General features: G+C 35.2%; 2 protein-coding genes across 3 annotated transcripts in view; both read right to left on the bottom strand.

Annotated features, from left to right (window-relative positions):
• The window catches only part of LOC126549697 (uncharacterized), a 74,483-nt gene extending 69,262 nt beyond the window's left edge, over window positions 1-5,221 (bottom strand). The window contains exon 1 of the mRNA XM_050199768.1: window positions 4,323-5,221. Coding sequence (XP_050055725.1) covers window positions 4,323-4,333 — 11 coding nt within the window. The 5' untranslated portion in view covers window positions 4,334-5,221. The remainder of the gene's footprint in view (window positions 1-4,322) is intronic.
• The window catches only part of LOC114126851 (lysine-specific histone demethylase 1A), a 378,425-nt gene that overhangs the window by 294,792 nt on the left and 69,928 nt on the right, over window positions 1-13,705 (bottom strand). The window lies entirely within an intron of this gene.

The raw sequence follows: 13,705 nt of genomic DNA, 5'->3' as shown, positions 1-13,705 counted from the left end.
GTTTAGTACCGAACACAAGTTCGTAAGGCGTAAAATTAGTTGAAGTGTGAACAGTTGTATTATAGCAAAAAGTTGCGTAACATAACAATTTATCCCAGTTGCTATCTTTATCGACAAAACTTCGTAGATACGTTTTTAACGTTTTATGACTACGTTCGAGAAAACCGTTTGTTTGTGGATGCCAAGCAGTTGTCTGTACCTTTTTAATGTCTAGTAGTTTACACATGCCCTTAAAAACATCGGATAGAAAGTTGGTTCCACAATCGGTTAGAATCGACTTTGGAATACCATATGTGCATACGTAACATTCGACAAATGCTTGTGCTACAGTAGGTGCGTCCGTAGACGATAATGCTATGGCTAACGCGTAACGAGATAACTCATCTTGTAGTGTTAGTATATACATATTTCCTAATAAAGTTTTTGGTAATGGTCCTACTATATCTAGGCAAATGCGTTCGAACGGTTTTACTACTGTGCTGGTAATTAACATCGGTTGTTTTGTTTTATTATGGGATTTATTTTTCTGACAAAGCTCACAATTTTTAATATATCGTTTTACGTCTTTTTTAATATTACGCCAGTTATGGTTTATTTGGAGTCGCTTTACGGTACGCGATACTCCTGCGTGACCCCCTAGCGGCGAATCATGATGCTCGTAAATTATTTGTTGTTTTTCTTCTTCTGTATACTGTCTACCACTATATATTTTAACTACGATGTTTGTACCTTTAAAGATATATCTGAACATCGTTCTGATTCGTGCATAATTTGTTAAAGAGGACTGACCGTCTAATTTAATGGTTGAAAAGGCGGTTATGTCGTTGTTAATACAATACGTTTTAATGTCTACTATTGCTTGGTACACGCCCTCTGGTTCAAGAGGCGTGTTATGTGTTTTTAGCATATTATAGAAAATCATCAGAGGCAACGTATCGGAAATTACACAAAACCGGTTTTCGTCCGAAAATTGTATTTTATTAGAATTGACATTCTCTACGATACCTCTTACCTCGGAATGGGTTATTTTTTTGTCCCCCGGTATCGGTATAATTGTGGTTTCACTTTCAATGGCCTTGCTAATGCTGTCGTTAACCTCTACAATTTTCGAATTAAAAATCGGTTTGTCTTCCGCGGTTCGAAATTCTCCGAATGTTTTATTATCTACTGTTTGATCGGTTTGTATTACTCGGATACGCGATAAACAGTCCGCGTTTGAATGTTCCGGTCCTGCCCTGTATTTTATAGTATAGTCGTAATCAGCCAACTGTAATCGCCAGCGCATTAATTGAGACGATGCGTCTTTAATACCAAACAGGTATGTTAAAGGTCGATGGTCGGTGATTATGGTAAAGTGTCGGCCATAGAGATATGGTCTAAAATATTTCACGGCCCATACGATGGCTAACAATTCTTTTTGAATAACGCTATAGTTATTTTCGGCTTTGTTTAGTGTTCTACTCGCGTAAGCTATAGGTTGGTCATTAGGTACGTCCCCTTGAGAAAGTACGGCTCCTATGGCATATTGTGAAGCGTCAGTACACAAGTTAAATTTCCCTGCTTCCCAGTCTGGATAGACTAGCAATGGCGGGTTCATTAAAGCCTTTTTAAGTTCTTGGAAACTATGTTCGCAATTGTCAGTCCATGTAAATGGTACGTCTTTTTTAAGTAAGTAAGTTAGTGGTTTTGCTATTTTCGCAAAATTGTCGACGAAACGTCTATAGTAATTTAGTAGTCCTAGAAAAGATTTTATATCTTTCGCGTTTTTAAGCTTGGGATAATCTTTAATGCATTTTAATTTGTTAGGATCTGGTGACACCCCGTTTTCGTTAATTACATGTCCCAAATAGATAACTTCTTTCCGTAAGAAAGAACACTTTTGAGGTTGTAATTTTAATCTATGCACGCGCAGTCGATTGAAAACCTGTTCGAGTTTGTTTTGGTGGTCGTTTAGACTGGACCCATGTACGACGATATCGTCAAGATACGCTGTACACATTTCCTCTAGACCCATAAGAACGGATTTCATCGCGCGAGTAAAAGTAGCGGGTGCTGAACTTAGTCCAAATGGCATACGTAAATATTCGTAGTGACCCGATTTAGTGGAAAAAGCAGTTTTATGCACATCAGATGGTTCAATATTAATTTGGTGATATCCGGAAGCTAAATCTAGAGTACTAAAATATTTAGACGACCCCAGAGATTCGAGAATTTCGAGCAAGTTCGGCAATCCGTATGCTTCGTTCTCGGTGACTTCGTTAAGTTTTCGGAAATCTACACAAATTCGTAACTTGGGTTTCCCTGCCGAATCTAAATTCTTTTTCTTTACTACTACTAATGGAAAGTTAAATGGTGATTTAGAATCGCGTATTATATTACTATTTTTCATTTCCGTAACTTGTTTTTCGATTTCTTCTTGGTACGCCCAAGGTAAACGATACGGACGTATGTTAATAGGTTTTGTGCATCGCGGCGTGTTTATTGTATGTGTCACTACCTCTGTGGCACTTAAATAATCGCCGGGCAAGTAAAACAGGTCCGCGTAATTACAACAGAGTTCTAAAATATTATCGCGCTCCTCTTTGTTTAAATCGTCGTGTTAAGTTCGTTTTTTAATTTCGTTATGCGATCCGTTTGGTCGTTATCTGCAAAGGATGCTTTAAGTACGGTTTCATAATACGGTTCCCATTCAATATGTCGTGTGGTTAGCTCGTCGATAATAAAAGGTTCCTCCGAAATATTTATTATATTGCTTATTATTGTATTAGTGCTAACCGGACTGATGCTATTTGCTATAATAACGTTTTCGTTGACGTCTTGTTTTTTTATAGTTATCGCGTCATGTTTAATATTTTCGTCGTTTTTAATTAGAAGTACACAGTTACTTCGCGGTGGTAATATAATATCTTTTAAACCGGTTTGTTCGGGTATGGTTAACGTATTTTTATTATAGTCCATAATGACTTTGTTTTGTTTTAAGAAATTTCGCCCGATTATACCTGATTCGTTTATTGGAAAATCGTCGAACACGACGTCGAATTTTACAAGGACGCCTACTTCGCTAATTTGCATAGTCGTCACTATAGTCCCGATCGTAAAAATAGGTGTTTCATTGATACCTTTGATAGTTCGTTTTTCGTATTCATTGATAACTACCTGTCCGTTTAATGCGGAGAGTTTAATGAGATTCATTTCTGCACCTGAATCGATTAATAATTTAATATACTGTGGATCGAAATTATGTGAACTACAGATTATGTGTTCCTCCTCGAAATTAGTAACTACTCTTACGTGATTTCGTTTTATTTCACTGACGGTTCGATTCAATTGACTAGTAGTGGAATTTTCGTTTTCATTCTCGTTGCTACTAGTGCTATTATTTTTTTCTTCGTTATACCTACGTTTTCTACAATCCTTAACAGTGTGGTTATTTTTTTTACAGTATGTGCAGAACCTAACCTGTCCTTGATATTCTTTTTTTACTACAACGGGTTTTTCGTCGCGATTACTTATGGGATTTCTAAAACCTGTGCTGCCCGATGTGCTCGCGTTACTACGACACTCGTTTGCATAGTGCCCCATTTTATTACATTTATTACATTTAATATTTTTTTTATTCGCGTTATTTTTCCCGTTATTTTTATTCGTGTTAAAGCGTCTATTTAAATTTCTTATGTCCTCCTCTTCTTCGACAGCAAGCGTAATAGCTTCTTCGAGAGTAAGAACGTTTCGCGCTCGTAACAGACTTCGAATTGCGGGTTGTGCCCCGTTAATAAATGCATTGCGCGCTCCCGATTTATGCGTGTTCGCGACTGCGGCGGCGTCATTTTTATTTAGCCCTACCGTTAGTGCGCTTACCAAATCGTGGTAACATTTTTCGGTGCGTGCGGCGAAGCTTTTAATATCTTCGTCGTATTTTTGTTTAATATTGTATAGATTTGTTTGTAAAAAACCGATTGAGTGCGTTGCCCCGAATACTTTCCGAAGGTGGGCTTCGAGTGCGGGCCAATCCGGAATACTGCGATAGCGTACTGCTTGAAAAGCTTCCCCCTTTAAACTTGTTAACATTCGTTTGAAAATCATAGGTTTAAGAGTTTCGTGGACGTTTTCCATTATATAATTACATTCAAGTATATATGACGCTAAATCTGTCTCAGATCCCCCCGTAAAGGTCGGAATCATGCGTATTGCAGATTCAATTCCTAAAGTTACACTCATGATGGTTGTTCGTAAAGTTTGTGGGTTGTATTTAATTATTTCCCAACACCGATTAGGACTCTCAGACATATACTAAAGAATTTATTTGCTTAACGGCAACTTACAAAGTGTTCATTGTTTGTCTGGCCCTGTGGTTGTCCTGCTTTGAAAACTGCGCTGCGGCTCGCTTCGCTGCTAGGCTCGATTTGTTGACTTGTCGCAACTTATCCGTGATCTCCTTCCGTTGATCCTGATGTTGACACACTCGAGGTCCGCTGATGTACTTGATTTTGGGTTGGATACCAAAATTCTTCTTTCAGGTGACCCCACACCTGACACCAAAAACGTGTAGTGATCTCTCACTATCGTTTATAAATGAGTGCTTGACATCTGCAGTTGGATCAAGTTGTTGGGAAAAGATTACGGTTTTTAAAAGTGAGACAAAGACACAATGTTAATACAAGAGTTTATTAAAATTAAAGTTATAATTTGTTACAATAAAAACAAGTGTATAAGAATTTGAGGACAGCACGTTAAGTAGCTGCCCGAGAAAAAGTTAATCTTAGCAATTCGGACATAGACTAGCTCTATGCGAATGTGAAACTAATTCTAAATTTTAAGACGGACAGAGACCTGTATTTATATGGTTCTCTGTACCCCCTGGTTGTACATGATAGAGACTAGGAAATGGACAAAAAGGTGTGTTATAGAATGTTGTCATCGTAGCTGCAAAAGTGGTTTTGCGCCCAAGACACTTGACACTGGATTGGACTTGTTGTTGTGCTATTAAATCAAGGCGTGCGCATCTATGAATTATGTGCATGGCTTGATTGTCAAAAAGTGTTAAATAAAAGTCGTTTGTGACTGTGTTTTCCCATACGCTTTGATTCTTGGAAATTGCCATCAGAATTAATTGCGTATCGCTACGAGTATGCTAATAAAATATTTAAAAGCGAAGGACATTGTAGTACATGTAGATAAGTTAAAATAGAAAAGAAAAATAGTGAGACGACTCCGGCGGCTTACTACACTCCTATCCACCTGTAAACAAAATATATACGTAGATAGAAATTATTTACAAACCATGATTTAATCATTTGAAGCTTGTAATTATTAGCACTATCATGATTGTCGAAAATTGTGTTTGTAATTTACATCAAAATGGGGACGTATCTATGTATTCAATCACTTCGTCGGTGTTGACATCGATTTTCGACACACAATAATAGTAACATATTATACCATAGAGTATAATCCATGCATAATCCACAAATCCACGATAATAAGCTTATAATATAATATAATATAGAACTGTATAATAAATTGTATACATAAAACGTATAATAGTATGTGTACCTAATGTTTAGTCCGGTATATAAAGGTGCTTATTATTTTAGGGCAATCCTCGTGTACAAATTATAAAACGCTAATTGATTATAATATAAACATTGATTATGAGAATCACTATAATTTTCAAATTACATTAATGTTCTCGTTTGAAATTGTGGTTTTAAAGTGTACAAACAAAATGAAAAATGTAAGTGAGCGCACATGCTTGGCGATTCGTCCCGTTTATAAAATAATGTGCGTACAGCCAGTACCAATATATATTATTATAATTATATATATATATGTATATATATAGGTACCTACCTGTGTATTCACGCGCCATACATTCTTCGCTAATGGAAAACAAAGTGTTTGCGATTACGGTTTATGTATTGAATCTCGCCCGCGTTTCGCGGCAAACATTGTAAATCATGTTCTGCGGCGATCGCGGGTGACCGCCCGACCGTGACCATTGCAAAAGACGAGCGGTGCATAGTAATGCAGCGCGTCTTCCTATACAGACCAGCACGACGACTTCGGACTCGGGTCGAGATAATATTGAACGAACACGATAAAACATTGATAGAGAAACGAGTCGAAAACTTTTCTCCGTTATTATAACTTGCAATATATTATACCGAGGCGGGCGACTGTTACTCTACTTCCCCGTCATCGTAGGTTTTAGAATAATTATAAAATATGATAAATTGTTTCGAATTCTGTTTTTATAAGTATATAATATAATGTACAGTATAATTCACCAAGCATACTCGCATTCTTTTTTCTTCAATTACACAAAATCGGATTTTTGTAAGAATTTTCAGTTTTTATACTTAAAAACCATATTTTCAAATTTTAGAGACTGTAGGACTATCTAAGAAATATCTTATGGAGATACAAACTTCGTTTATAAAATATTACGTTATTTTTTAAATAAAAATCTTGCTCTTTCCTTTAAATTATTTAGAGAATAATTTTTAGAAATAGTATAACAAATACACATTTTAAATAGATACATTAACATTTAAAAAAATTATTATTATAAGTTGTCATTTGAAAAGATGGAGTTTTTATTTGTATCACCCCAGGACACTGTATAAGTGTAGTACAAAAATGTCAAGTATTATAAAATATGATATTTATAAATATATTTAAAAATTCCAAAAATTAAATTTGGAATTAATTCATTATTAAAAAAAGAAATGGGGTGAGTATCCTTGGTAGATCTGAGATTGCACGAAACGTTTTCAAATGATATCTGGTTATTTAATGCAATGTTTAATTTTCATTTGTCTTGTCGAGCATATTAAATAATTGATTATTTTTGGGGTAACTGTGATATCTGCTTAGTGTCATTTTTCAATTTTATTATTGCTTTAAAAATTAAAAACACCCATACATTTTTCTCGACTTATCAATAAAATTGTTTGTAATACACGTCAGCAACATCATAACCTTTTTAGTATAAAAGTCAGCGGAAATTAATAATCACATATCTATAACGCAGAATCTTAATGTATTCAATTAAATTTTGTTTTTATATTATCACTACTATTTTCATGTATACGTTTATATATTATATATATATAGGTACGCCTACCATATATATTTTAATATTAATTAGCATAGGTATCTATATAATGTAAACTCATTTACTATATCTGTAGGTCATTAAAACGCCTTTTAACTAACAATTATAACTGTAATAATATTGCATAAGAATGTTGTGTAACTAAACATAATGTACGACGATTATTGTACCCATATGTTGTAGCAATTTGTTTCAATACTTGACTTATGATATTTTGTCATTGCTTCATGAAAATAAATGGTTAATGATACTGTATAGAAATATATCAGGTCACATTCATTCTAATTCGTTTTATCCGACGCTTGACAATTTAGGCTTGGCGATCGATGATAACGCGTGTGTTATAATGCATAATGGACGAAAAATGTAAATCGAGTTTCAAAACAAACATCATGTACATACGAATCATTCGCTTGTAATCCTCTTAATCAAACCAACAGGGGGAAAAAAACCGTTGAAATTCGATACGTATATGGATACCTACTCGCTGCCCACATCGAAACCTATACATCTCGATTCTTAATAACACTAAATTATCCCAATAAGAATCGAATTAAACAACGCTGCACAAAACGACAAAACACTATCGGGTGATAAAGTGTGGCGAGTACACATTTAATAACCAACCGAATGAGACGGTATTATGCCTATTTTGACGGCGGTACCTATACGCATATATAATCGGGATCGCAGTTACATCACCAGACAGATTGTTTTCTCTTGACCGAAACCGTGCCGTCGTAGGACCACTGACCAGATACCGTTTTGTACGTTTACGAGGTATTATACATCTAATCGTTTCGAATTATTAACGTCGGACTTTAACACGGCCACAACATTCAAACTTATATCCCGAAAATTACACACACACAGACAACAGAGTCGCGGGTTAGGAATGAGTATACAGTATATAGTTCGACTTCTCCTTCCAGAGTTGCCCTTTTTGTTTATTTCACACGCGGAAAAAAAACAATTATTGTGTGTACAAAAACGATATCCCACACGTTATTAAAACTCGTAAGTCTCTGTTGTGCGCCAAAACGGGTTTAACCCGGAGGGCCGACCCGCGATGTGTATAGCGGTCTGCTGAAGTCGGCGTATAATATATTATATCGCCACCGGAGGAGACCCAATTCGCTCCCATTGCGGTCGAATTCGGACGAAACGTCCAAGAATGCACACCAACACACGAGCACACGCAACTCGGTAGCCCCCAAAACATTATAACATTACACGTTCTTGATCCAGTTGTAGCAGCCCAGCAGCCGCGGTCGGTTAGCTCTGCAGTATTTACATTGTCCACCTCCGGCGCAATTATGCAAGAGAACACTGGTAATCTGATTGGACACGTGCCCGCTGGCAAGCGGTTTATTGGTTTCGACTTATATTTTGTATTTATTTTTTTTTATAATATTTGTACCGTACACACTTAACTTATCGACTCCTTAACCGTGGTCTCGAATTTCTCTAAAGAATTTACCGTGGACAACGAACAGCTATTGGGGCGAGGCCTGTTTTGTTCGCGCGTTTTAAATGGGTATATAAACATAGGTACATATTATAAGTATACATGATTACTTTCGCAACGCTGTACGTAAATTATTTAAAACTATACCAAATCTGTCGTGAAATAATATATCGAAACAGAAAGGTTAAACAAAAAGTGTTGTTTAAAAACTTTACAAGTTTGAGAATAACATTTTTTAAATAAATCGATACTTCTCAACTTTTTCTTTTTATCTATTAAAACTTGCAATTTTAAACTGCAAACATGGCTCTAGAGTTTCTCGACAACAAATTATTTAATACTTTTATAATACAAACTTGAAAAACAAAAACGTCCTCATTAGTCTAAACTTAAATATTATACATGCCCACTGGTTTCCGAAATGTCTTATTCCTTCTAATTTAAGAAATCTACTTCTTTATCTAACATTTAAAAACTGTAGGATTAAAAACAGTTTAATTAAAATCTTAAATCAATAAAAAAAATCCCAGTGGTGTAAACGACTTCCTCAATTTTTAATAAGCTACTTTCAAATATTGTATAGGTATTTTATATTTCGCTTAACATATTAATTTAAATATTATACAGAATTTAAAAATGTTCGTAGGTAGATAATTATTGCGCGAGGTAAAGTTAAATACGATAGACCAACTACTATACTGAAGAAGAGAGATATCTATAATGTTTATCAGATAATAATATAATACCTTACAATGTTTGGTTTAGTAAAAATTATAAAATATGCTACAACAACAAGAATATATTATTATACAGGCTATAATACTTATATTAGAATCAATAGAGACAGTGTTATAATCTAATTAACAAATTCAATATTATTACTTAAGAAATACAGATAAAAATATACAAATGTATACTCATTGCGTATTTAAATTATACAAGTACCTATTACATAAACAATTGAAAAACTTATATTCCTAGCTCACATAAAGAAAATATTATTTTTGCATCTTATTTTTTCTAATAATAAGTATAGTATGTAACTGATAAAATACAAAGAAGTACTGCGATAGTAAATATAGAAAATATTGAATATAAAAACTAAAAAATACTCGACTACATTTTTCATACAATGCATATTATTTAATATGAAAATGCTTTTAGCGTAAATTGCCATAAAATAAATTTTGAAAAAAAACATATAAAACTATAACGCAGAAAATAAAATTGTTATCCCAAATAATATGGCATCGTATTATTATATAATATATCAATCATTAAAGTACCTACGTCAAAATTAAATTAAATATGAATGATTGTATACACACAACAACTCGTACCTGTATCATTATAGTACACCTATCCCATAATAATATTAAAATAATCATTTTTAAAGTATTATTATGTCGTAAACGATTTAACTTTTAACGATAGATACAAATTACAATAATTGTATAATATACGACTCGGTGTAATTTTTAAACAAGTAAATGAAAATACTAAATAATAGCAGGCAAGTACACAACCAATAGAGATATTCTAAGAAAAGTACACTGGTAAATTTAAAATTTGAAATATTATGCCGACGCCTGTTATATGCCGGAACAACTGCAGTATCATATTTTAAGTGTGTGTATCGAATACACCGAAAAGTGTTGGTTAGAAAACCGAACAAATCGGTACAGTGATATAAATTACTTTTTATCAGACCGCACTTCATAACACGCGGTCGTAACACTGTTGACCTACTATATACCTATAATATAATAATATGATCTCTCCGATATTATTGCAGTAGTCTTAGCGGTGTAATAAAAAACGGTAAAGGCGAGCTGGTAATTGCGGCCATCGGAAATGTTATCCCGCGCAATCGAGTAGCATTAGTCTATACGATCGTGTGTGTTGCGATCGTTAAGATAATAATTAAACAATTATTATAGATAAGACGTATATAATTAGACATAAAATATAATATGACATCGTGCGACGTCCGAGTTTCTCCCAGCCAAGAGTCTGGTTACCGTCGAGTACCGCCGCGAATCATTACTCACAGACCACCGAGCGCGGACTGCACACGCGCATATCGCGATTAATTATTTTTCATATTCGGATCGGATGTCCGTACAGAAGTAGGTATTATTACGTATAATTTGACGGTTAGAGCTCATCATCATCAAACCTATAACCAGCAACTACAACGCGTTGGCTTGGACCACGGGTGTTGGTGACCTATCGCAATAATATAATATTATACAACGATTTGCTCAGAAGACATTGCTCTCATAACATATCGGTGTATTGTATGCAAGCGGTCAATAATAATATATTTAATGCGCAGTGCACCTATAATACATATAATATGATAATAAACGTATACGAATTACGCACACTCCGCACAATAATGCTAATGTCACGGCGGCGCCCCCAGACATATATATCGTACGCGTTTTGAGTTATATAGTCTCCGCGCGAAAATTAGTGTAACGGCAATAAAATAAAAAGTAAAAACCACACACTCGAACCGTCATAATCGCGATGTCTAATGTGTGCTAGTGTGTACGATTGCGAAACTAGAGCAGATATTGATTCTTTGCCAGGCGTATTGCCAAACAGTCGTCCGGCAATGCTGCTGCACCGGCAGGACCCTGAGGCCACAATATAATACACAAACACACACACATGTAATACCGGTCGCCGCCGAAGTCGCCACTGGTCCTCGAGCTACACATTATGCGAACACCGCAGTCTTACGGACCATTATAGGAGAGCCGGTTATTATTATCATTATTATTATTATTATCATTTTTTACTGTACGTATACCTACACGCGCGTACGGCACACTCGGACAAATTGATTGTTATCGGTTCTCTATATCATAACAACACTGCAGTATATATGTATAATAGTACTCTCATTTGTTCGCAGCTCGTTGTACTGCGCCGGGACACTTTCGCCGTCGGTCGCGCGCGTACGGTGGTTGCGTAAGTCGGGCGCATAAATCAACAACGAGTTGTTTTATACAATTTTTTCTTTCCTTCTATACATAATATAATATTATATTTTGCTCGTTATTATAATATATTATTATGGTATTTATGTAGTTCCTCGCGCACAAGTGACATTTGTGGAACGTAACCCAGTAGTTATGATGGTAGCGGCGGCGGGTGGTACGGTGGCACGGCGCACACAACACACCGCTGCAGCAGGTGTACGATACGCTTAAATGTATATATTTTTATTTATATACCTATAATACCAATTGGTACGTAATATATAGGTACAATGTTATACGTTAACACAACACTATCGCCGAGTCACAACAAATCATCTAAGGTTTGACAAGAGACCGCCGCAATAATGTTTGCTGGGTCAGCGGTACCCATACGGCCGTGGTACAGAATTAATTTCAGAACTCTGTAAAACCGGGTGAAATCCTTGCGTAAAACAAACCAACTGCCAAGTAGGTATTAAGCCCCATTATTATATTCGTGTATACGTTATGAATTATACGATTAAACCGACCCGGTTGCGACAGAACTGCGGCGAATAAATACGCGTTTTAAATAGTGTTGGTAGAAAACCACAGTTCGTGATTTCGAGACCGAGAGATGATCGAGTCTGCACTAAATATTATATTTCAAAACAGGACTGCAAATCGGGTGAATCGAACAAATAACGCAGTCACTCTCGTATTGAATTTTAAAAGAAAAAAATTACTTTACGAATAATTCAACGCACATTCGTGGCACAGGCGTACATTAATAATGATAAGAATTTTAATTTGTAAAATTTAAATCGATAATCGTAAACAAAATTTACAAAAGACAACCAGACACTATATATATAATATACCTCCTACCATTCACGATAATAGTCTAATGTTGTAATAATAATAGACGAGCGGTGCCTGAGAACATAGGACGCCGAAGCCAATTAAAACTGCGTTTCATTATGAACGTTAAAACAATATATTATTTTACAACGCAAGTACAACAACGACGGTGACAATAAAGTAACCCGCGGTGGTGATTATCAACCGATACACAATAGGATCGCATCGGCTAGTGAACTTGGGTCACACTAATGGTTAGGAGGATTCTATTTTCTTTCAATTTTTTTTTTTTTTTTTAACATAATGCATTTGTAGTCGACCCAATTTTCGACCTACGCGACACAAACGTGTTCATGCAAAATTCTTTTTGTGTGCAAGACTGCAAGATACAATTTATATTATTACATAAACGCTATATGAAAGTCTCCACGTTTAGGCGTGAGAAACAAATAAAAACGAAAACGTGAACGGCATTCAGCTAAACAAACGTTTACATTTTAAGATCAAAATATTACATTATTATTATTATTTTTATCATTATGTAAGAAATTTAAATTTTACAAGTATAAAAATATAAAATATCTTTTTTTTTCGTATAATATTTACATTAAACGATTAAATGACGAGGAACATAATATCTAAACCCGCACGGCGATTACCCAAGACGTTACAGTATGTTTATATTCAAATCAATATACCTATATACACTCGACGGTATTCGTGTATAAAACGGTAGTTTTGTTTATAAGTTTTTAAATACCTATTCAAACAGAAAATTATTACCCGTCCCGTGAGTGTCAAACACACGCCTACGATCACAACGAGGCGTTATTATAAACGATGCGTTCGACGAATAGAACATAATATTGTGTATTTGAAAAAAAAAACCCGAAAACAAATATTTGTATTTCACGCAAACATCGAAACACTGTAACGCGTTCTTATAATTTAAATTCGGAACCTAAGTCGGTTGGGGGGCCCGCGATGTGGACCATTATAATACGAGTATATATATATAAACACGGCCAACAGCTGTCATCCTACATGGATTACACCTCGCGCGCGATTGCGCCACCACGGCGACTAGTCCGACTGGTATGTATCGTTTGAAATTCGATTACTCCGGATAATTTAATCCAATAAAATACAATTAATGTCAGACTCGAATGTGACGTTACACGGACGGAATATTTAGGAAGTGCGACCCGGGATGATAATGATACGTCCGTAATAACTTATATGGTAATTCGTCCTTATTTACATACAACGAATATAATAATATCCTGC

The sequence above is a fragment of the Aphis gossypii genome, chromosome 2 (assembly GCF_020184175.1).
Source record: "Aphis gossypii isolate Hap1 chromosome 2, ASM2018417v2, whole genome shotgun sequence".
In the NCBI taxonomy this organism is placed as follows: domain Eukaryota; kingdom Metazoa; phylum Arthropoda; class Insecta; order Hemiptera; family Aphididae; genus Aphis; species Aphis gossypii.
This window is presented reverse-complemented; position numbering and strand designations above follow the sequence as displayed.